This window comes from Clytia hemisphaerica, unplaced genomic scaffold (genome assembly GCF_902728285.1).
Source record: "Clytia hemisphaerica strain Z4C2 unplaced genomic scaffold, Clytia hemisphaerica genome assembly, whole genome shotgun sequence".
Classification (NCBI taxonomy): Eukaryota; Metazoa; Cnidaria; class Hydrozoa; order Leptothecata; family Clytiidae; genus Clytia; species Clytia hemisphaerica.
Genome location: NW_027104372.1, coordinates 239,640 through 265,090, shown reverse-complemented (window position 1 = coordinate 265,090; position 25,451 = coordinate 239,640). Strand labels below are relative to the sequence as shown.

At 35.7% G+C, this 25,451-nt stretch overlaps 2 protein-coding genes and 1 long non-coding RNA gene across 3 annotated transcripts; 1 reads left to right on the top strand and 2 right to left on the bottom strand.

Moving 5' to 3' along the window:
- On the top strand, nt 1-2,298 carry LOC136818587 (uncharacterized protein PF3D7_1120000-like). The gene is made up of 2 exons (XM_067074918.1): nt 1-778; nt 1,514-2,298. Exons 1-2 carry the CDS (start codon nt 53-55, stop codon nt 2,255-2,257), a joined length of 1,470 nt encoding a protein of 489 aa, XP_066931019.1. The 5' UTR covers nt 1-52; the 3' UTR covers nt 2,258-2,298.
- Nucleotides 2,299-3,698: 1,400 nt separating this feature from the next.
- On the bottom strand, nt 3,699-7,551 carry LOC136818596 (uncharacterized). Its single transcript, XR_010848256.1, has 3 exons — nt 7,394-7,551; nt 6,486-6,544; nt 3,699-3,733 (listed from the first exon to the last, which is right to left on the bottom strand). It is a non-coding gene; the product is annotated as an uncharacterized lncRNA (long non-coding RNA).
- A 1,414-nt stretch (nt 7,552-8,965) lies between these two features.
- Nucleotides 8,966-23,134, bottom strand: LOC136818595 (plastin-3-like). The gene is made up of 12 exons (XM_067074927.1): nt 19,961-23,134; nt 18,537-18,774; nt 17,387-17,558; nt 14,655-14,862; nt 14,135-14,320; nt 13,133-13,291; nt 12,297-12,432; nt 12,071-12,159; nt 11,322-11,517; nt 10,689-10,798; nt 9,960-10,103; nt 8,966-9,680 (listed from the first exon to the last, which is right to left on the bottom strand). The coding sequence occupies exons 1-12, from the start codon at nt 20,084-20,086 to the stop codon at nt 9,531-9,533; spliced, it is 1,914 nt and encodes a 637-aa protein (XP_066931028.1). The 5' UTR covers nt 20,087-23,134; the 3' UTR covers nt 8,966-9,530.
- Nucleotides 23,135-25,451: the final 2,317 nt, after the last annotated feature.

The following is a 25,451-nucleotide window of genomic DNA, read 5'->3' as shown; positions in this document are numbered from 1 at the left end:
GAATTGGAACGTGCTAAGACGTGTTAATTTTGGAGATTTTTAATTTAATAATATGATGGATATAATGAATGCAGAACAGGTGAAGGAATTGGTCCAAAAAGCAAAGGATCAAATGAAAGAATGGGATGATGGTAAGGAACAGAGAGAATTGTTGGTCGAAAAGTTGAAGGAAGAAGAAAAGTTGAGAAAGACAAGAGAAGAAGGGTTATTGGCGAAAGAAGCTGAAAAAATAAAAATAGTTGAAGAAGCAGTGAATGATTTAGATAAGGAATCTCAAAAAGAGTTGAAGGCTAGAACAGAGAGATTCAACTCAAAACTTGATAACCTGTGTGGAAAATTTTTTAAACGAATTTACAATCTTGAGGATGAACGTGATTTACTTAGGTCAACTCTAAAAGAAGCTTTGAAACAAAAGCATGACAGTGATCAAAGGTTGACATGCGCCATTTTGCAGATTGAAAATATGCTGTATGAATGTGACCAAGCAAAGGAAATCAAAGAGGAAAATGTTAAGTTGAAGAAACAGATCAATCTTCTCATCAAAGAAAAAGAAAATGAACGCACAAAAGAATCCGACCTAAAATTTCAAAGTGAAGATTCAATGGGAACAAGCTCATCACTAGAAAACAAACCAAGTGGAAATGACATTGTTATGCAACAAGAATTGAGAAAAACAGCAGAAAAAAAAGCTGATGTCAGTTTGGAGAAACCACACATGGTAGCTGTTGTGACCGAAGAGCGCAAATCACAACAATCTTCAGCAAAGAAACAGAGCAAGGTGATTTTCATTAGTTGGTCTTCAAAAAGTCTCAAATACATTCTATTAATAGAGCATTGATTTAATCCATGATTACAGTGTATGTAGTCTCCATAAATCGAACACGAACGGGGAACACAAATTTGTTCGAGCTCGAAGACTGGTTTATATTATCAGGAAGGGTCCAGAAAACCTGTTCGAGTTAAGGTTGGGGAGAGTTAGGGAAATTGACCGACGGGTATGTGCGGCGATTGAGGGTATGTTTTTGAGATGCCTTGGAGTTTTTGCAAGATACTTCACTAATTGGTCATTTAAAGTGATAGAGATGACGCGTTCTTTAGAAAAAGTAATAAGATTCTTTTATTACATCATAACGACCAACCAAATCAAATAAGAGCTTGTAAAAACTCCAGCTTGTCCCATGTTTTTCCGGATAGCATAAATGCACTTTAAGGGTGGAAATTTAAGCAAATCCGAAAATTTTGCACGAAAATGTTGATTTATTTGCATTGTAAGGGTGCAATTCTAAAAGCCAATTTTTTCCGCACATAGGGTCAGTTGGTAAACCCAGTGCCCCGGGAGTTAAAGAGACGTTCGATAGGTTCGAGTTATAAAGACTTCGCTGTTGTATATTCTTAGATGAACGTTGAAACAACGTTGTGTGCCAGCTGGGATAGTATATGTATACCCATTTTTATATACTGAAAGATAGAATACTAGTGAAGAATTAAACTTTCTATTTTCTATATACTTCAGGTTGAGACGGTCGTTCCCCAAAAAGCTCCACAATCACCGCTGACGGAAAAATTTGCTGAACAGAAGAAGCGTCGGGCGTTGAAGAATGAAAAACTAGCTGAAAAGACCCCTGTCCCAAAATTTACAGAATCGAAACATAACAACGCTTCACCAGATATACAAAAAAATCGATCAAGGCCATTAAACAAAGCAAACAATAAATTTGCTGAAAGAAGCCAAAGTACCCAATCATTAGGAAAGAAGGCCCAACGAGTTATCAAAGTAAGCAACACAGCCGTCAAGAAAGTTCACATGACCCAAGAACAAAAGAAGGTGCTACGAGTTATCAAAGAAAATGCCACAGCCGTCAAGAAAGGTCACGTCACCCAAGTATCAGACAAGAAGCCACCACGTGCTGCCAAAAACAAACCTATGACTGGCTTGCAAAAGGATGTCAGAATGCAAAGCAATGATTCTCAAGATTGGCGTAATGGAAAGATTGCATTGACTTCTGTTTTCATTAAAGAAGGCATACAACAGGTTAAAAGAAACGTCCCAACTGATAGCAAAAATCAAGCAAAACTCGAATCAAGCCAATCAGTTGACGACATCAAGCCTAAGAAATCTAAACCAAACTCGAACGCGTCGCCATCAAGACGACAACCTGGTTTCAAAAACCACCCTGGTTTCACACTGAAACAATTTGCTCCCAAAGTGTTCTACCATAATGGACATCACTTCCCATGTACAGAATGTTGGGAATAAATCCCAGCAGCTAATTTTTAGAATTTTTTAACTTATTACTATTTTATACCATTTTACTATTTTACAATTCTTAATATTTTTATAATAATTTCTAAACTATTTTTCACTTATTCGAAATAAATTTCTAATCATAAAAACTACAAATTTTAGTTTTGATTATCCTTGAAAATGGTTAATTTTTTCCAGGCCGCAAATGACGGAAAACCCACTACCCGAAATGAGCGTTGTCCTTAAAAAAGAATAAGTGCTTTTTATAAAATCACCCACTACTCACACGTGAAAACCAGATTGAACCTTTAGAATATTCAAATACCATAATGACTTTGTTGTACACGTGATTTTATAAGAACAAACTATATAAAACATAGGGCTTCGACGGCAAAAATATAGAATAGAACATCCGATTTCTTATAAAGCTGTAAAAAATACTCACAAAATACTGAAATTTCAAGAACATTTTCAGGCTTCAGAAATATTGGATATTCTTAGAAAAACGTGCACGAATCTCCCAAACTTGCATGAAGGTTAAGGCGAGACCAATTTAATTTGTTGTTCTACAGGCAGATCGTTAGAAAATTATGGGTCGATCGGTCGGTAAAATTTTTCATTTATCAGGGTTGGTAAGGTACTGAAAATATTTTTCCAAATAATATCTGGATCAAAAATTCACTTTTTTAAATCTTCGATGAAGATCATAATAAATTTTTAGTGTATGGAATACTTAATTTTCTAAATTTTTCAATTTCTTGAATTAATTTTCAGCTTAAATTCCTTAATTCATACAAATAACTAGTGTATAAAATATATTGTAGTGGAAATTCAATATCATTATTTTTTTGATTTCAGCAAAAATAGGATCGGTTGGGCCCGTAGAACAACAAATTAAATTGGTTTCGCCTAACCGAAAACACTTTTTACCTAAGGAGACAGGTGTCGTAATCTCAATACTGTTGTTGCTATTTGATTTGACAGAATCAAGCGAAAGTTGCAAATGTTTGATGTGCTGTGCGTTACATTTCTCTAACTTTTCCTCAAATGTTTGATTGGCTTTAACACTGCGATCTTTAGAGTAATGTTTAAAAATCGGGGAAATCCAAAATCAAATTTTGTAATAAGTGATGTTCAGTTTCTTAAAAGAACCCCTTTTCTTTGGGTCAATAAAGCCCTTATGTGTACAATTTGAACACTAAATTTGTTTAAATGAAGGTTGCTCAAAATCAGGTAATTTTGAAAATGTTTGATTTTAGATCCCTCAAAATTGTTTGGAATCGGAATAATTCCCGATTAAGAAGGAGTAGAGCTCTCAAATTTCACTGGATATCCGTTTTATTGTTCTCTATCGGATAAAGAAAAATCCCTATCCTAATACTTCATTAATTTTTATTCACAACCAATATTGAACATTTTATGAATCCGATAAATCCGATTAAAGATCGCCGTGCAAAAATCTGTAAATCCACAATAACACTGCCTGGTCTGTAAAGGAAACGAAGCAGAATGGTGTTATGTTAGAGAAAGATCTATGATATTATTTGTTAAAATCACCAAACACTGACTTATATAAACCCTGGACCAAGCTATATCCGCCATCTTTGATCGGAGTTTTTAGAGAAGTGGTGACCTAACGGTAGGACCATTTGACGTGGGTCAATTTGTTATTCAATCCAGCAACATCGAGTAGTGCTACCATTAGGTACCACTTTCAAAAAAGGTATGCTTGATCGGGATGTCCAGGGTATATAAAAGTCATAAAGTAAATGAAATATTTTTCAGACTTTTAGATTTTGAACCAATATCAAGAATGTTTATTCAGTTGAGTACAAATGTTGATCCAATAACCATTGCAATAAAAAGTCCGTTAAAATTTAAACTTTCTTTCTTTTTTCAATGGAGAAAGATTTATATTAGTCTAAAATTCGAGAACTCGAGAAAATTTGCTTGAAAGAGAAACCTTTTGGTGGTATACTCACTCTCATCTTACAGCTAGAAATGGCATCCGAAGAAGAATGACTTATTATTATTATTGCCCCCGCAGGAGCGCAGCGACGAGGAGGCACTCATAGTTTCACGCATAGATATTGGACTGGAATCTCGAAATTTTGTTGTTTTTGTTGTTTGTGTTTTGTCGCGCAAGCATCCCCGTAGTTAGTCTCTTCCGTAAATGTTCGGTTTTTTTTCGGGACAGTAGTATGCATATTTTCATATTACGTTGTATGCTATTACCATTGTTACATATTACAATTTATTAGTTTTAATTTACCTTTGAAAAGCTGAAGCGAGTGTTATAAATGCAAATTATAACAGTGTATGATATACACACGAATTACAATATTACTTGTGCAAATCAAAACAAACAAAATGGTAGACTGGTTATGATGATGAGCTGATTCATTGACTGGAAAAAGTGTTTTGTATGTCAAATTTTGTTTCTGGTCTATGAAACTGAATACTAAATACTGTAATTTAATCAGAAGTTCATTTCAGCAATGATTTCAATTCTTTTTCTGGAATCTTTAAAGAAATTTGCTCAAGTTTTTTAATGTACGTACATTTGATATTTTTGTTCAAACTGTAATTTATCTTTGTCTGTTATTATATCAATAACTAGCTTTATTGTTTATAGAGCTTCTTGAGCTTTAAATACCATCATATGGTCGTAACTCGAGAAAGTCCTTCTTAACTTAGTAAAACAAGATACCGGCAAAGTACAAAAATGTTGAATGTATGTATTGCCATATGTAAAGTTGAATCCAAAAGTGGTTGAATGAATGTTGAATGTCAATCAATGTAAACAAACTTTTTCTTTTGGTCTTCAAAATAGATTTACCTCACTTAGAGTGTATTCACTGTTTTTTCAGTGCGCTAAAATCTATTTCAAAAACCTGAAAAAAGTTTGCTAACATTCGTTTAACTTTACATGCCCATATTCAACTTTTTCTAAATAACTTACGCTCCAGTGGTTTGGTGAAATAGCTCCAATTCTGGCATTCCAAGTTAGGAGGGACCTTCCCGAAGGCATTTAACGGTGGTTAGACTAGATACACAGACATTCATACGGAAACACAATAAAGTAAAAGTATATAGCTATAAACTCAAAAAGTCTAGCTTCCTGGAGGCACGTCTCTTCATTGTCTGCGCTGCGATCATCTTATTGGCTTCGATCCTTTCAGCTTGGAGAAAAGATTGCATCATGAAAAAGTACTATGCACTTGAAAAAAAATTAAAGCGCATTTCAAATTTTCTCGACTGTAAGTCTGAATAGAGCACAATGGCATTCCTTTATTTTTCTTTTGACCAACAACATAAGATTTTACTTGAGAAGCGCAATCACAGCGTACACAAGAGGAGCCCGGGCCTCAACTAGGATTGGTTTCTATTTCACCCAATTTAAGATGGCGCAGAACTTTTTGATAAATTTTATACGTAGTATTCTCTTGACTATTGTTTATTAGGCAAAGTAGCACTAGAGAATTGTTGAAATATAGCAACCAATGAAAAAAGCAAGCTATTTCTGATTGGTTTCCTTGTTTATTTATTCATCGCCATATATTTTGCCTACAATCTAAGATGTCTGCGGCATTATCAGAAAAGGTCTATTGTGAATAATAGTCATGACATATATTGTTGTAAGAAAGAAACTGAGAGAAAAAAAAACAAACAGGAGATGTGAAAACCAGTAAGCTAATGATACCATAATTTTTGAAATATATTTTTGAGAAGCTTTTCCTCAAATTTTATCAAATTATCAAGCTGCATGAATTCTTCAATTATTGTGTTTATGGAATATAATTTTTTTTCAAGCATATGCCTCAATCAATTAATCAATCATTCAATAATTAAATCAATCAATTATTCCTGATTATTTTTAATGCTTTAATTTTTAAAGCATTAAAAGCAGTAAAAGCTTTATAAGTGGATGACATGATCTTCTGCGTGGGCATTTAGTGAAAGCTATGACTAGTTAGTACAGTAAGTTGGTCTAATATCGACATCCCTCGTCTAATTCCGACACCCTTCTTTAGAGAAAGGAATAATATGAAAGTTTGAATCACTGATTGAAAAAAGGATTATTCGTTTTGACCTTTCTATAAATTTCAGCTGATAAAGAGGGGGTCGGAATTAGAGGAGGGGTGTCGACGTTAGACCAAGTTACGGTATTATTATGATGATGTAGAAGTTCACAGGCCCGAGGTAGACCTCTACGAACCGATTTCTAATTTCTAATTACCTGATGTTAATGATTTGGATTTTGGTAGCCGTATTATTAATGTCCAACGCTGAACCCATCTGAAACATAATGATATTGAAAAAGATCTGAATTGGTGGGTTCAGGCAATTAAGCAATTAAATGTCACTTCAAATCTAATATTCATGTGAAAACCTAGACTATGCTTTAGTCTAAGGCAAATCGCTATCTAAGAAATAATCCAAAAGCCGAAGAAAATTTTTTTTTTGCCGAAAAGAGTTTACAGCCGGTAGAGTTTGCCAGTCTCTTCGAAACTCTTCCGCCTTTTTTTTCCGAATACCGCCATAACGCCAAACCACCATATTTCCCCACCTTTGCTATCACTGTAACGAACGATAACATTGTCTAGTGAAAACTACGCGGGCCGCAAAGTTAAAGTAGAAAATGAGTGGCTGCAAATGCCAGCCTAGATTCACTTCTAGCCTTCGGTTACACTTGCTTGGGTTCAAGTCAGTTACAAGTGGTTAGGATTGTCGCAACAATTTGTTGACTAAAATAATTTTAACGAAAGCAAGCTCAAAACAAGTGGTGAAAAAAAGAGCGATACTGCCAATTTGTTACTCACTCAAAAAACATAAATCTCTACTGGACTTACACAGCCCCTTCTCACAGACCCGGTAGGATTTTTTCAGCCAGTGGGGGTAGAAATAACGGACTAAAACTCGATGGGAATTGATATTCCCATATTTTTTATGGCTGGGGATTTCAATTATTTTGTTTTCAAGTCAGAAAATTCAGTGGGGATGGGAAGAATAGCATAATATTTTGCAGTTACGATTTTGCTTATCTGATTATTTTCAGTCGGGACAAAAACTGGAGGATAATTTTTCACTGGGGACGATATTTTGACCAATTTTTCCAGTTGGTCTGTAAGAAGGGGGTATACTTACGGTATCTAGAATTTCTTTTTCGATGGCTTTGAACTCATTTGATTGTCGATCACCATGAGTTTGATGTATTGTAATTAACCAAGTAACATAAAGCAGGCCAAAGGAGTTTGCAGTTTGGCGGCTTTAAAAGCACCAAACGTTCATGGGAGTTACGATTGGCGGTACGACCTAAGGTACTGGCAGAAATGAAAAAAAATATCGATTATTCAGTTCTTCTTTTTTTTCAGTTCTTCTCTTCGAATCCCACCCAGAACCCCATTTTGGCAAATTTCAAAATATCAAAGTTGAACTCTAAAATTGACCAAGTCCAACTTAGAAACATCCTAAAGGTTCAGAAACTCCAGAAAACTCCAGATCAAAGATAGAAAAATACAAGATCTACTCTCACCCGTACGAAGAAGCCACGACCGCCTGAACCATCCGTGATAAAGCGTCGTTTTGCCTAAGATTCTACTTCCCAAAATAAGATTCAACTGACACTTTTCTATTGGAAAAATACCAGGAACCCGGGTTGCATGAAAAATGAGCTTTGGAAAGATACCCAGTTGACACAAAGTTTTCCATACCGTTTGAAAAACCCTTTCCAATCTTTCTTTAACCCTTTTCTCTTGGACTAATATAATGTAACATAGGCATAAGCGAAAATTATACCTGTCTTTGACAAGTGTGAACTTTCGACGGTGACCATTTATGGAGACTTTGAGGAATCTTTACTTTTTTTCGAACTTTAATCCAAACTTTCCAACTCAAGTTCAACACACCAATATCTTTTCATCTCACAACACTTTCTTTCTACAGGGTGTCCCTAATTAAAGTATCGAGTCGAAACACAACTATGAGTAGAAAGTTTTATGTGCGTGTTCACAAAATTGTATTTTAAGCTCTCCCTCTTTTTTCTTTGTCATTACGATTAATTTATACGTTGTAACTACCTTTTGTAATAAGCCTGTGTGGTGGAGAACGTTCTTATATTTTAGCGATAACACACACAAACTTTTCTACTCAATCGCATGTTCAAACTCGATACTTTAATTAGGGACACCCTGTACTTCGAATTTTTTTTGTTGATTTTCGATTCTCGTCCAATAGCTTTTCTCTAGGGTGTCTCGAGATTGGTCGAAAAAGTGCAAATGAGATATTTTAATAATTGGTCATTTGAAGTAATAAAAATTACGCGTTCTTTAGAAAAAGTAACAAAAGTGTCTTTTTACTGCTGAAGGTAGGAAAAATCAGAAAATCAAATTTCAGTCCCACTAAGGGTCCGAAAAATAGGAAAATTTCAACTTTCTACCCCCGAAAAGATTGAAATTTGGTCAAAATTAGTCAAATTTGTCCCAATAAGGGTCGTAAAATTTAAAATTCTAAATATTTCCTTTTGTTTTCTCCTTTTTAGTCCCGGTAAGGGTCCAAGGGTTGAAAGTCGGGCGGTACCACCCCCAGTCAGCTCGCAACCCTAGTACCCCCCCCCCCCCCCCCAGGGACCTCCAGGTAGGTCCAAAAGAGAAAAAGACAATTTTCCTACTTTTACTTCCTTAGGGTGAAGTCAGTTTTTCAAAAAGACGAAAGGTAAAGTAAATTTTTGACTAATTACCTAGCCAATATCTCATTTTTTACAAAAGATTATCTCAACTAAAAATATAATTTCGAGCACTGCATGATTTTGACAAAAAAAATTATAAAAACAAAATGTAAAATCATGCTTAAAAATTAACTTTCACTTAAAAAATCATTTTATTATGCGTATAAAGTTTTTGTATTTACAAAGAAAATAAATTAAATTCATTTTTTAAACCAACAAATTAAATTGTTTGATACATTATCAAGATGACCTTATCTGCTAGCTATCCCAAATATCCCAATTCCTATAATTTCACAAGATTTAAAATTAACCGATAAAATTTCAATAAATATCAGCAAAGATTAATTTCTTACTTAATAGATATCTATTAACATTTTAAAATTTTCCACTGCAGAAGCTACTCAAAGTCTTGGCATTTCTACTCTGTTGAAAACGAAACACTGATTAAACTCGATTTTAAGCTCACCATACACCGTTCCACTCTCTTCCGAATGCACGAAAATCCACCCTAATAATTCTAGAAGTCATATTATAAAAAAAAAAATTAAAACAGATCTTCTACTCTTGTAATCCTCGAGTCATAAGAGAAGCGAAAACGGTCAATAACATTTTCGGTTTAACTTCGACAATGTCTTCTGGGAGGGCGTAAGTTCGGGCGCCAATCTTTCGGCTCATTGAAATGGCGTATTGGGCGTTTGATTCTTTGTCCTAAAAAGTAAAAAAAAGTTGTAAATGTTTTGTTACCCTCAAAGAAATGCTTTGAAAGATATACCTCCTCAATGCAGTTTAGAGAGTCTTTATCGTATCGGATTCAAAATGAAAATATGTTTATAATGTCAGATATATTGTATTTACCTCTCCCGAACTTATCCTTCGGTGGATTAAAATGTAGCTACCTCGCTACATGTGCATACCTGCTAACGTTAGAAACCAAACATTATAAACTCAAGCTCAAGAAAACATTCAAAAATTCGAATATTTAAATACCTCGGCTGTTTCACCAGGGGTAACGAGTTCATAATCGATGGATCCAGGATAAATGGCGTCTACAAGGTCAATGACTGCAATACCAGATGAGATTGATGGATCTTTGAAAGATGAGATATGACTAGTCTTTCCAGCATCTGTCAACTAAAAAATAAAGTGTTTTTAAGTTTTTTGTTTATGCTTCATGTGATATCAACGGATAGAGACTTTTTAGCCTGTCTCCGATCCTGACTTACTAAGTACGATTATACAGGCCAAGGCTGTAGGTTTTTCAAACCGTTTCTGTCACTTCTTCGTCCACAAAATGGTACAAATACTTTTATATGAATAGTGATTTGTTCTAGGCCCACTAAATTCTTATATACACCCCTGTATAACAGTGCCGCTAGGGTGTAAAAATCTTTCTTTAAAACCATCAGCTAATTTTTTAGATAGATAGAGATAGATATGCCCTCCGAATGCATTCAGGATGGGTCCTACCCACAAAAGAGTAGGAATCACGGCGCTGACAGACACTGCAACTTGACAGACGCGAGCTGCCAAGCCATGGCGTATACCACGACACTCGAACGACACTGGGAGAGCGATGCTCACGCAAGGCCTAACCTTATGAGTGCCACAGCACGTCACAAATGTCTAAATTTTTTTATCTTCGGACAATAAACAGATAGAAATCTTTATCCCCACTTTAAGGGGTGTTTATATGTTTAGTTAGCCATAAAAATTTACCTTATGGTTAACCCAGTCAACAATTTCTTTATCCTTGATGGCGCCACTAGATTCGGTCAATTTACCAAGTACTGTCATTGTGTAGTCACGTAACATCTGCCATACCAAAGCTAAAAAGAGAACAAGATTTTAAGATAAGATTTGGCCAATCATGTCAATCGGGGTTCGTAATCGTTTGAAATCTTTCCGAACCCAAGCTCTTATTATTTCTTACCAGTATGAAAATATTTAACAAACTATTTCTATTGCTTTCTGTATTAGCTCCCAAGCTTTCTACCAAGTACAATCGTTTAGAGTTAAAGATAGAGTCAAATATTTTACGTGTATTGCCTAGTAATCTTCGACTAGTATAGACAGTCTTTTGACTGCTTTCGCAGAGTCCATCGGTCAGCTGGCTCGATGTTAAGGAACTGAATGGAATTTGGTAAAGGAGCGGTCAACACTGGCGGATTTAAGACAATAGACCAAGTGCGTCAGAAGCATGCAAAGGAGTGAAACGCTCGTTAAAAGACAATGAAATTACAATTATAAATCTTTTTCTCTGATAAGTTCGAAATCGTCTAAAACCACCTTTGGCTAACTCTTTATACCATTCTGTCATTGCCAAAAAAGGTTGACATGAACAGAACTTACCTAAAATGAGAGTGTGAGTTCCCTTGTGGATATCTTGCCCGCCGATACCAACGAGTGAATAATTATTTTGTTTGCCTAATTCAACAACGTAATTGCAATTCTCAATTTTCTTCATGGTGCCTGCGGTGGCAATTTTGTATGGTGGTTTATTGACTTTGTTCCAGTTGACTGTATCTTTGCGAATTTGATCGTAAAGCTGAAAAGGGAATCATTAAAATGTTTAGAACTTTATACTATATGATATAATAAAGCCCAAATCTTCGGGATGAGCTGGAGTTTTTATAATATACTTCACTAATTGGTCATTTGAAATAATAGAGATGATGCGTTCTTTAGAAAAAGCAATAAAATCCTTTGTCTCAAGATTCAACCATCAACCGAATCATCGAAAACCTTGTAAAAACTCCAGCTTGACCCAAATCTTCAAATCCTGATGGTTCCATGGATAACAGACGTTTTGAAGCTGTTTTAGACGAGAATACATGCTTTTTTTCTATAAGCATAACGTTTATAAGCATACGCAGGCTCATTTTTTGGTGCCTAAACAATAGCTGTATTGTTTAAGGACAATAGAATGCTAAGCATAATAAAAGTCTGATATACGGTGCTAAAGTAAAAAAAAAAAAAAAGCAGAACATAATCACCTTAATTGTTTTTCGATATAAATCTTAGTTTGACACAGTAATAATAGTTATAATAGATATCCCATATTTTCGGCCTCCTAGCTGCACAGAGATGAGGCCACTCACCTGAAATAGGATGTATCCATCGCTCATATCGTGGTATAAATGATTCACTCCTGGGTCGACACCCAAACTGTTCATCCAGTTTCTGTATGCTATGGAATTAAAGAAACACACATTTTCAATGAGTGATAAAATTTTACTATGTGCAAACTAAAAATATTTTTCCCTGGGACAGAGGGAGGGGACAACAGCGGGATGCTCTAAAAAAATCTAGCTTAGAGAGCCTTACTTTTTTCTTCTCTAGTTTCAATGTAAGGTTCGAATTCTTCGACTTCTTCCATATCAGCTGGGTCCAGAGCTGGATAGTTGTTGAACAAATTGGCTACGAAAGCTAAATTCAATTTTTGATTTCCAGTACTGATATCCTAGAAACAAACAACAGAATGATGCAATCATTTATCCAAAGACTGTATTATATGAGCTAACTGCTGTTTTTTAGAATGTGGAATCGTGCAAGCGCCATTTCACAGTCGAAATGGATCATGGGTAATCAGGACTGATTGCGCCCCGATAACGGTTTCCCGTTGGTAAGACGCAAAAATCTTCAAACTTTTCAAAACATTTGACCAATAAGTAAATCGTTATTATCGCGCAATGGTCCTGATTACCCATTAAGCTTTGCGACTGTAAAATGGCCTACCTTCTCGGCCAAAACTTAGTCGGCCTTAATTTTTAGTCGGCCCTAATCTTACTCACCAAGTCAAAATTTAGTCACTGAGGGCCGACTAAGTTTTGGCCAATAAGGTATGTCAACTGGTATCCTTAACCCCAAAAATTAAGTACGCATTGTTTTTGAAAAAGCAGAATGTTTTGATTTGGGTAAATTGCGTATGAATCTTCTCGAATAAGTCCTTTTATGGGGCGAAAGATGGTGTACAGTTTTTCCGTAAAATGTTGCCTGTTTTAACAAGTCAAGTACGTATTATATGATAGAAAGTGCAGTTTTGGGTAAAGAAATCGCGTAACTCCATGGCCAATAGTCATTGAACAAAACCAATTTCTAAAGAGAACCTACTACCAGCTGAAAACACTAGATTAAACTTGTTGCACAAGTTAATTCATTACCTTAGCTGAAACGAACTTTTTACAATTGATTCTGTCAGCATTTTTCAATACCATTTCAGCTCTCTTCATGTTGTCACCACTCTGTATCATTCTTTCACTCGAGTCCATGCCACTGTTTGGTGCGATTTGGTTCAAAAGGATCGAATAAGCCTCGGAATCCTGAATGAGAAAGGAATATGGTTATTTCATTATGTAGACACCCCTGTGTCACAGACCCGCTAGGGCCCCAGCCTCACTGGAAAATCTGGCAAAAATTTTGTCACCGGTGGGAAAAATTCAGCCCCATTGAGAAATTGGCTTTGATTTGATCCCCATTCGAAATTCATTGTTTAGAAATCGCACTCTAAAACCATCCACACTGGATTTTTTAACCTTTGAACAATATAATTTTTATCCCCATTAACATTTCAATCGAAATTTTCATCCCCGCCGTAGGAAAAAGTTTCACCGAAGCTGTGAGACAGGGGTGTTGTAAGGATAAAGTAATGTAAAGATTATGATCCCGGAATCGCAGTATCACACACTTTCGAGCGACAACAAATGTTTTCGTATTGGAGCGCATGAATACAACGACGACTACAGGATGCTTCAATGTCATTCAACTTTAGTTCCACACTTGCCCAACCCTCTTTTATGCAAACTAAATTTTTGCCAAAAATTGTATTCTACTATTTAGTATTTCCAACAGATATCTCATAAAAAACACTAGATTGATCTATACTCTATATTTACAGCCACGGCAGTTGAAGGCAAAATAAGGCGCCCTCTTGGTCACAGAAATTTATTCAATCAAAACAGAAAACCTTCATGACACGAAGCGAGGAGGCGAGAGAATGGTCTTGATCGTTAAGATTGCCTACACCGAAGGATGGTCCTCACAGTGCATTATTATGCTTCGGCTAGAGACAAAAAAGCTCCATTTAGTGCTTTATTTAAAATACCTTTCCCAAGCAGCAGCATGTCCTAGACTGTTAATAAGTTAATAAGCCGGATTTGACTAACCTTGATGTCTCCAGAGAAATTGTTGATTCTCTTGTGAGATCCAGATTTCCTCAGATGATAATTGACCCATCGCAGCAAGAGCTGTTCAGGAGACAATTTGAGCAAATCTTCGATCGTTTCACCCTCCTCAAGAAGGACTGCAATGTTAGGGTTGGATTGAAGTGTGATGTTTGCGAACAAACCAATCTGTAAGAATCAAAATTGATGGCATTTAGTTTATAGTTGTAGGTATGCCCATATAGCTTTTTATGGCTCCTGGAGAAAGTTCTTCAATTCTGACTTAAAACTGAAATCTTTAATTGGAATTTAAGGAATTCGGTAGAGTTTTGGCAGTATCATTTATTACTGAAATAAAAAAGGGCTTCGTGGATCATTCTTAAAGTGGATTGAAAATTGAATTGCTTAAAGTTTCTTTACTCTAAAGTTTAGTAGCGTAACAATTTTGGGAATCTCCCAAGCTCTGCTTGATTCCTTCGGAGAATCGATCCACAAAATGTAAACCCTAAAAACGTCAACATACTCTAATAATTTGCCATAAAAGACCTAACAACAGATGTTGTTTTCCTTTTCCGAGGTCTTCCGCGTGAACGTTGACGACCGTGCATCCGATGGATGATGCAGAGTTGATGACTAAGATGTTATTTTCTTGAACACGGAAAGCGCTGAGTTTGGTTTTGTTAATGGCACGTTCGTCGATCGTCTTTGGAGCTGACAAGTTGATCATTTTACTGAAAAAAAATAAAAACTCGTAGTAATTGGGGTAAAAACAAACAATAGCGAGTTCATGCATCTATTCTTTTGAGGACGGCAAGGTGACTGAAATGATCGGTAACAACCCGAAGTTTTGACCAGCAAAGTTAAGGCCATTAGCCTCCGTCTCAGAACGCGGTCAGAAAATTTTGCGGATAATTTCACAGCGAAAATGCATCCAGTGAAATGTGAGTATTGTATCATGATTCAAGTCGACTGACATAATTATACACATAATACATGTTACAAGTTCTGCCTACGGATTCTCAAGCACCGCTATAATAAAACTATTACATGTTAGTAGCAGACCCGACTGACCAATGTTATGTAGCAGGTTGAATCATGAGTTTCTGCTGGAAAGATGCAGTTTGTTTTCAGGTTAAATCTTCAAAATAAAACAAACTGTGTGGGTTTCTTTACTTCCAAACAACCTGCCAATAGTTTTGGAACACTCCATAATAAAGGAAGATGGCTCTTCTTGTGGATTGGCTTTCATATAAACACGATGTGACATGAAAGTGAAGAGACATGATTTGTTGGTTTTTGTTTGATTTGTTGACTCATATATCTCATGGCAAATGGGATAGCAAATGACTTTTCATGTATTGCTTGGCTCACATATGATACCTCTAACTTTGAACACCTCCAGAATGTTGAAAAAAGCATTTTACGAGATAAGTTTCAATTATAATTTTCATGGAAATTTTTAATCGACAGATTTGGCTTGGCGTCAGTTTTGTTTGGTTGATGTTTGGTATCGTGATCATTAAAAGCAATGAAATGCCACACAGTCACTCTACACATGATGCCTCCAGCCATGATTGGTATCAGAATGTTGGAAAAAAAATTTTTTACGAGAAATTGTTGATAGAAATTATATATATTGACTTATTTTTACAATTTTGGCGGTGTGGGTTTAGTTGGTTGATAATGTTTACACTGTGGGATGGTTTTCAAAAAACTGTTATATTGATTGTTGTTTGTTGGAATTGATTACCAAAAAAAAAGAGAACCTTTTTTTGATAAATACTTTATTTTTTTCATGAAACGAAAAAACCGTGTGCAGTGCAACCAATGCAATGCAGTGAAGTGTCTGTTTTCAAATTTTGAAAGCTTTATACCTACTGAATTGAAGCTCTGACTAGCTCTGTTTTTAAAACTTTGAGTCGTGTTTTTTTCTTTGTTGCTATTAAAGATAGATTTTTAAATTGTCGTAATGTAAATTTATGGTAAAGTTTTAGTTTTTGAGTTTAGTTCATCAGTAGTACATACAGTAGTATTTTTTCAGTAATCCTTTCTTGTAAATATAGTAACATTTAACCAGACTCATTGCCCTCATTATATTCGAATTTGTATTTTTTTAGGACTGATAAGTACATATTTTTAAACACCAAAACAAAGCAAACAACATGCCAGTTCTTTCTGAACAAATATATATGTATACTTTATTGTGTGCTTTGAGTTCTATTTTAATCAACCCTCTCAACTGCTGATCTTTCAACTATCATTTAGGAGTATAGAATGGGCTTCCATAGTACCTTTTTCTCTAAGTATTTTGTGCAAATTTTCAACAAAGTAGACTTATTGACTGTCCTTGTCCCTTATGTTAAAGTTGTTCTGATGGAGGACATTGCTATTTTTGGTAGCCTACACATATCAATAAGGAGCTTTGGTGGAAATGTTTTTTTCTGATGAAATCATACTAATCTGAAACTATTAGGCCTTTATGAACTTTCTAGAACAATAATCTTGCTCCAATCTTGAGAAACACTGGAAAAATAGGTTAGCATTCCCTGCCATAATTTCACAGATTTCCTCTGCTTTCTGCTTGAAAACGCTGTCGTGCAGCCGAAAACGAAAGTGAAACTGTGAAAACGTCCGCAAATTCGGGCCCAGTCCTCTTCCGAGACGGAGGCTAATTAAATCTGTCTAGATCTATACACCTTATTGGAACTAATTTTCGCGGGAACTAATTTTCGCGGTCGAAAAAAAATTTCCGAAAAATTGCATTTCGCGGGTTTTAATTTTCGCGGTTTTTTCCATTCAGGAATTTTCGCGGGTTTTAATTTTCGCGGTTTTGCCTTTTTTTGGACAAATTTCTTTCATTTTCCTAGGGATTTTCCAAATTTTTCAATAAAATTGGAAAAAATTGTATTTCGCGGGAATTAATTTTCGCGGTTTTCGACTCTCAAAATTTTTCGCGGGATCAAATTTTCGCTATTTTGACGAAAAACCGCGAAAAACGCTAAAATTAAAACCCGCGAAAATTAGTTCCAATAAGGCATTTAAAAAACTAACCGTCTTCAGGGAAAGATAGCACACATAATCTCGTGGTGAAACGGAAAAACTGGAGGTGCATAGACTTAAGTAAAGAAATGAAAAATGGCTTAGCTTGTAGAAATAGTTGAAAAGAGTCTCTTTTACTCCGAATCCTATTTACTTCAAAGGAAATTCTCGGGCAAAGATCGAATGCAAGGGATTTAACTGGTTCAGAATGCTCACCATAGAATGATACCGTCTTTCAAAGCTTCGGTCATGTTTTGTTTATTCAAAGGTATGTATTTAGCACAATCTGGATCAGTTTTTAATTGTGTGTTGATCCAATCAGTGAAGGCGATGAGTTCAGCTTCGGATGCGGAATGAGTGGTACCAGATGCAGAAGCCTCTGACGATTCTATAAAAACGAAGAAGAAAAATTAAAGTGAGTGTAATTATACCCCTGTCTCATAAGTAGTAAGTAAGTTTGCGACTGCAGTCGAGGGCGACCCGAAGGCTCCCTTGTCTCTAGCTGTCTGCCCGAATGTAGGGGAGAGCGCCACTCCTTTCCCTGGATTTCTCCACTTACCCTTGATCCGTCTTTTTAATTGCTGAGCATCAAGCAGAGAGGCATCAAGCACCATTTTGGAAATCCTTGGTATAACCCGGCTGGGGATCCAACCCACAACCTTGCGCACCGTAGCTGGATGCTCTACTTTCATGCTACGGCCGCCTCACAGCCTCGGTGGAACTTCTTCCCACAGTGTGGATGAAAATTCTTTCAGAATCTCAAATGCTATTATTCTTATGTGTTTTTTTGGTATGCAATTTTTTCCAATTGATTTTAAATGGGTATAGAAATTCTATTGTTCCCGTAGGTCAAGAAGTCCGGTGTGGATTATTTTGGAGTGCAATTTTTTTCTCCATTGAAATTCAAATGGAAATGAAAACAAAGTCAAATTTTCCAGTGGGGCTGAAATCGAGGCTAGTTTTCCAAACAGGTACGAACTGTTTGCCAAATTTTCCAGTGGGTATGCGGCCCCATCAGGTCTGTGACACAAGGCGTCTAAAGTGTAGCTTCTTTAATGGTATGACTTAGGAGCATCACGCACCTCAGTCTAAATCTGAGAATTAAGATCTTCTCTATCACAAGGGAAAAAGTTAAAAAAAATTAATTGAGATTAAAGAGGGTGAAAAATCTTTATGGCAAAATTGATTATTTTATGAAATGAATTCTTAAACCTAGTCCCTTAGTTCGTTTCTTCATGACTTTGAATAAGCGCTGAGGATCGTATCACTTCAATCAGTGAAATCAAAAAGCAGTGCAAATGTAAGAGATTGGTGAAATCAAGAAGAAAAAATAAAGAAAATTTTGTTAAAACACGTTAAAACATACCTAACACATTGATGCCTTGCTTCTTTGTAACAGACGATTTCCATTCCCCAAAAACACCTTTAGAAGTAGTTTGCTTGTATATCTCTATGAATTCATCAAAGGAAACTTTGCCATTCTTATCTTTATCGACTTGTGAGATGATTTCACGAAGTTTATAGCCTGGTACAGTGTTTCCACAGGCTGCGAAAGCATCTCCTAATTCTTTGGCGTTGATAAAACCATTGCCGTCTTTGTCAAACTGAAATGTTAAAATATGCGCATTCTTTAAAGATTTCAGCTTTTATTCTTTGCAAAAAGGATTGAATCGGGGAACGAACTAAGCCCTTATCTCAATTGATCGTTAAGGAAAGGAACTAGTAAGGGGTAAATATTTGCTGATTATATTAGCTGTTTTAGCTCAAACCATTTGAAAGTTTTGTTATAAAACACTCCTTTGTCACAGACCCGCTGGGACCCCAGGCCCCACCGGTGGGAAATAACCCTGGAATTTCAACCTCACTGGGAAATTTACGTTGATTTCATCCCCATTCAAAATTCAATGTTTAAAATGGCACTCCAAAACCATCCCCACTGGATTTTTTAACCTTAGAGCAATAGAATTTCTATCCATATTACAATTTCATTAGAAATTTTTATCCCCACTGAGGAAAACAGTTCCACCGGGGCTGTGAGACAGGGCTGTTATAAATAAAAGCCGATGTCAATCTAGAACAAAATGACTTTAGTTTCACATCGGATCTTTCGAAAGATTATCGTTCGAGTTGTGAGAGGCTTTATTTTCTTTGTAAGTTTGTGTTTCTGACTCGATGTATGCCACTAGATGGATGTTCATAGTCAAGGTAATCTCAAATTACTTATATATTCGAGTTTTATCGTGTCTAACACTCGCATTAATTCAAACAACGGGAAAGTATTTGTTTTTCGAAGGAAATCCTGTGCTAAATCCAAATTTTGCAACTCTGAGTTTGTTTTTTTGATTTGTAATATTACGCCCGTTTTAAAATATAAGAGAAACTAAACTATGAATGACGAATGTGTCTACCCGAGAAACATTTAACAGCCGAGGCATGACGCTCCGGGTAGGGTGTACTAGATTTCATTGCAAATCTTTTCAAAAACGTCCTCACAGTCCTATTTTGTTATCAAAGCTGCCTAGTTTTTCTCACTCGCTCTACCAGACTTAAGAAGCTTTCGTCATGCCTGCAGTATTTATTACAAAGATAACAAGCTACTGCAGGTCACGCCTCTTAATATCTACCTTTAAACCTCCCGAAGCGAGTCGCGTACGTTATCTTACTTTTTGAATATATTAAAAAATAACTAATTTAAACATTTGATTATTTAAAGTGATTACAATTATTATGTAGCCGTAGATCCAAAGAATCTGACACATTGAAAGAAGAACAGAATAAAATATACCTTACCTCTTGAAATTGTTCTTTCAAATCTTGAATTAGATCGTCTGGTAATGCTTGAGTCATCCTGCTTGATGTATCTTGCCGATAATGCTTGGCTAAATTATAACTTTCCTGCGGAGTAATTCGACTCATGTTTAGAATAATGCTCAAACCGAATTGACTTTGTTAAATGTGTAAGTAACTTCTAGCTGTGGTGCTAGAGACTATCCGTTTTCCCGCCGGAAAATGGTCAAGATAGCGACGTAATCCCAAAACATATGCGTTGCTGTTGCTAACTTTTGACACTTGAATGCTAAGTTGTTCAACATTCGAAATTCAGTTATACTCAAAATCAAAATTGACGTCACAAATTATCAATGCAATGTATTCCACTATTGAAGTCAAAGATTTGTCCAAAACAAAAAATAGGCTTTTGGGAATACTCATTTTGGGTAAGGCGAATTGTACCTAGAGATTTTTTAGTAACATAGTTTGAAAACGAGGCCAGAACGCAACAAAAATACTTAGTACTAAGAAATCTCCCTGATATGTTACCAACTGAAGGCTAATCACAACTGGACGCGCCGAGTCAAATTCTTTTTGTCTTTTTGTCCTTATTAAAATATCATGTAAAATGTTTTGTTTCAGGTCTTAACAAGACCAACCTTTTAAAGTAAACTTGAGTGTCAATAACAATCTCAAAAACCACAGTCACTCTTGCAGTGACCGGAAAATAGGAAAATAAACAGTCATGATGGCTCCAACCAACTTGATTTGTGGATTAAAATTTACAAAACGAGAAGATTTCGTTAACTTGCCAGAAATACTCATTGACTCCATTTCTCGCTGATCAACCATCAACCTATCGACTTTCTATCTTCTTTCTTTGAACAATCTCATGCTATTTAACCAGAGAAAACTTAGGGATTGCAACCGTACGTGAAGCCGAAATTTTTCCTCTTTGAATAAAGCTGGAGGCTAAATCTTCGTGTATTTGAAGATTTTGAATAAGGAAAATTTATGACAGCTTTCGCAAGAAAAATCTGAATGTTCAACATGTAACGAAAACCCAAAGTTGACACATACCCTTCTCAAAAATATTCAAAACATTTTCAACATAAGATTATGTTCAACCTTCTATGATTTTTAAACACGAAAAGAAATTTTGCCCTTCCGCAAAATAACGAAAAAAACAGCTTTTCCATCTAACAAATCTTAGAGTTGAGAAAAATAGTCTCAGCTTGAGCTTTAAGAGTTTTCAAAATCATATATTATCAAAAAGTTTTCATAAGTAACGAGATCTAGACGGAATTGTTTTAATATATCTCGGTTAAAGCATATTTCTCTGAAAAACAAATATAGATAAAGATACTCGAAAGGGAGGAAGATTATATCTTCGAATTTATCCCATTTAATATATCTTTTACATCAACTTTAGTAAAATATTAAGTTTGAATCACTTTTGTGAAAAAACTTTATTTTCAGTCGAATCAAATATCAAATATTTAACCTGAAAATGAAAATGAAAAGTACGGGTAAAGGGAAATATAATTCTTTTTGTGAAGATAGAAAAATTGTTGAAGTGAAAAACTTATGGCTGGTGAAATCTGTTCCCTGTTTGATGTAACCGTTCTATCAGCAAGACAATAAGGCAATAAAGCATCAGAATGAAAAAGATTTTTTTCTTTTACCCGTTTTCCCTTATTTCCTGACCTGAACAACCGTGTTTGTTCAGATAAATACCGTCTCATTCGATATCTTCAAATTCTATTAAATGAGGAGTTTCACATCTAGGTTATGTTAAAACACCCCTGTTTCACAGACCCGCTGGGACCCAAGCCCCACTACTGGAAAATTTGGCAAAAATTTCGTTCCCGGTGGGAAAATACCTTGGAATTTCAGCCCCACGGGGAAGTTGGCTTTGATTTCATCTCCACTTGAATTTCAATATCTAAAAATTGCACTCCAAACTCATCCCTACTGGATCTCTAACCTTGGAACAATAGAATTTCTATCCCATAAGGATTTCAAAAGCAGTTTTTATCCCCATGAGGAAAAAAGTTTCACCAAGGCTTTGAAACAGGGGTGTATTAAACTAGACCACCCTCGCAAACCTTATCCTTGTAAATTTCATACCTGTGGCCTTGCAAACCTCATACACTCTATGTAAGATCTATTGGTCTTTTAAGCTACATCTTCGGCACTCAAAATCCATGTATAATCTTGAAATTTCGTATCTATTCACACGCAAAGCATTAATAAACGAATGGAGGACTTCCTCTTTCAGGATACATCATTTAACCTCATTCACATCTATATACAAAAAATTCTTTCCAATTTACACATTTCGTTGACTACCGTTCCTCTTTACTCCTCAAGAAATTAATTTTCCTCATTTTTCATGAATGTAACGTGTATGAACTAATCTATAGGATTCATGACGTAATCTTATTTTCCCAGCTATGTTTGAATATTCACTGAGACGGGAATTTGTTCAAACACATCAGAAGCACACCCCGCATGTTATCAATTTGCTTAACAAAGCAAGGATCTTGCATGGACGACATTTCTATATGAAGATAAGGCCAACGTGAATATGGTCCTTTAAATGTAAAGTATTAACAATTATCACCGAAGGGAAAAGCTGACTCATTCCCTGGAAATGACATTGACATTTCTGTGATGATTCCACCCATAGAAATATCAGCTAAAAACAATAGAATGCTATTGTAGGAAACGACTGACTGCCGTAGGGCACTTAACATCCCCTTCTCACGGACCCAGTAGGATTTTTTCAGCCAGTGGGGATATAAAATAATGGACTGACACTCGATAGGTGGGTGGGGATTTCATTCTTTTGTCTAAAAGTCACAAAATTCAGAGAGGATGGAAAAAATAGCATACTAATTTGTAGCCTGGATATCCAGCCCGTAAACTTTTTTTTATTTTGATATTTCTTATGTTTACGGTCTGGTTTACCTAGATCGTCTGCATTCTCATCTGAGGATGATTATGCGGATATTCTGATTGGTTGGGTCTAAGCGAATCAGAGATCTGAATGGTGGCGCGCGTATAAAAAATTATGTGAGCCGACTTGAAGTGTCCGCCTAAGTATTTGGATGGATCGCGCGGGCGATCAGCAAGGCCTGTATGCTGCTTTGCAAATCTCCCTGATTTTTCTTCTTCTTCGAAGCAAATAACAATAGAATGCCTAATTATCTCCCTTGGGTGTTTGACCACGCATCCAAATAAAAATAACAATAATGGCAGGGAAGAAGTGGAAAGATCAAAACATGGGAATTTTTAGATGTTCTGGTTGTTTTCTTTTCATACTTGCTTAGATATCTAGTTTTAATTTTCTTAATGACATGGCTGCACCGTGTAAAGAACTAAAGTTATATCTTTATTTTGCTTCAATTCTTCTTTTCTGTTTGCCAATTTTGTAGTGCTGTTTTGGGTCGGAAGCTTTGTTTTGATAATTTTTTTTCTCCAAAATTCAATTTTAGAACTTTGTCTGGCTGAGATAAAACTTATTTTTTCTAAAATTCTGAGCTTGGATATCCAGGCTAACTAATTTGCAGTAAGGATTGGTTTATTTGATTACTTTCAGCGGGGACAAAAATTGGCGGATAATTTTCCACCGAGACGATATTTTGGACATTCTTTCCAGTGGGAAGGGGTCCAGTAGGAAGGGGTCCAGTAGGAAGGGGTCCCAGTGGGTCTGTGAGAATGGGTTGTAACTTACTCATTACCAGGAGAACTTTCGCATCATTTACATTTGAAAATAGACGAAACTAGATAAAAGTAACTTCAGAAAGCTAAACAGGCGACCACATTTGGGCTTAACTACTCTTTGCTGGTATTTCCAATAAAACAGCGAAATTATCTTGGAATTGAACCAGAAACGTTTTCCCGGCTGGATAGAGAAGCTCAGCCGTTCTAATATTAGTACCGAGTTTATGTATCGGAGGATATCGAGGGCGACGGTAAGTGAAATGATACAAAACAAAGTCGATAGTTGATGTACGGCTCTATATCGCCTTTGCTCACCTAAACAGACGACGGTATTTTGGTGTTTTTACCGTCGTCGAGCAAAGTGGACGGTGATTTTGGAGATATGTCAACTATGCTTTATACCGTCCCCATCGATTTATCTCGAATACATAAACTCGCTAGTTTTCGCTCAGTATTCGAATTAAAAATCTCTGCTGAAAACATGAATTTACAAATACCTGGAAAGACTAAACAAGCTGACAGTTTGTAAAATCAATACTAAAAGTCTTTCACATATAGCCGTCATAAAATGTTTCATTAAAAACTTACCGTACTTATAGCTAATTATCCAATAGTCCGCTCAACTTTCAAATTTGATTGGTTGAAACTCAACAATATGATGTAATCGAGCCAAATAAACCAATCAGTGCTCAGGAAAGCGTTTGATTGTTAAGCGGACTTTTGGATAGTTGCCGTTAGTACAATACAGACCATTACATAAAGGTACTGGCATAAAAATCACCATTAAAAACTAAAACAGTACGCCCTTTCCTTCTAAATAGCACTGATGAATATACAACCTCAATATATGTTTTTCATAAAGTCATGCCATTGCTCGTTTATCTTCAAGAGAGAAAAACAACTGACAACAAAAGTAAATATCAAATTTATACTTATGTACCCTCCTCCAATACCGATCAACATTGAAAAAAAAATGATTGACAAATAAAAACGAAAGTTGTTTAGATTAGCAATTTATTTATCGAAGTCATTTTTTTTACGACCATATTAAATCGTTTTGACCATATTTGGTGTATAACGTGTTTTATTGGCCATGAAATGATTTAGATGACGTCACTTTCGTTTTTTTGTACGTTTAAGGGATGTGATTTAGACGTCTTATTTGTGCTTTTGTAATATTGTTTCCATATTTATATGAATAGACGTTTGCGGATACAGTTTTGGCATGCGAAAGTTTCGGAAAATCGGGAAATCCGTTTTTGACGTTAATGGCTGATGAGAGAAAATTGTAGCAAGTAATTCTTATCGAAATCTTTGTGCATCCTTTTTTATAAGAATGGTGTTTTTCCATTTCATCATTGATATTTTTGAATTATTCTTAAGGCATATTCCTAGGTTAGGATCCAAACAAAACTTAACATGTACTACGTACTTCAAGGAAAAATATGGCATTTTGTGGAAGTTTTGAGCATTGCTGCAATCAAGGTCATAATATTTGAGAAAAAAGGGAAATACACCGGGAAGTTTTTGAACCACAAGCGATTTGTAAGTGCTCTAAAGTAGGTTGGAAGGGTAGAGTTTTAACTCTGAGTTTTAACATGAGACTTAAGACTTAGGGCCTTAGGATCTTGGCATTCAAAAGTTCAAAAATAGTCCAATAAGGCTCAGAATATAGCCTGTAAGTCTGCCAACCCCTCCCGAATTGAAATATTCGATGAAATTAAAGAGATAGCCCAAAATCGACTTTCTCGCCGGAACTTTAAATCTTGAAAAACGTTAAAAT

What these genes read in the sequence shown, in the direction of transcription:
- LOC136818587 (XM_067074918.1), top strand. Translation starts at nt 53, where the DNA reads ATGATGGATATAATGAATGCAGAACAGGTGAAGGAATTGGTCCAAAAA. An exon ending in CAGCAAAGAAACAGAGCAAG is followed by an intron (nt 779 to 1,513) that starts GTGATTTTCATT and finishes TATATACTTCAG; the next exon opens with GTTGAGACGGTCGTTCCCCA.
- LOC136818595 (XM_067074927.1), bottom strand. Translation starts at nt 20,086, where the DNA reads ATGAGTCGAATTACTCCGCAGGAAAGTTATAATTTAGCCAAGCATTAT. An exon ending in TGAAAGAACAATTTCAAGAG is followed by an intron (nt 18,775 to 19,960) that starts GTAAGGTATATT and finishes TTAACATTTCAG; the next exon opens with TTTGACAAAGACGGCAATGG. An exon ending in ATGGATACATCCTATTTCAG is followed by an intron (nt 11,518 to 12,070) that starts GTGAGTGGCCTC and finishes TTCCCTTTTCAG; the next exon opens with CTTTACGATCAAATTCGCAA.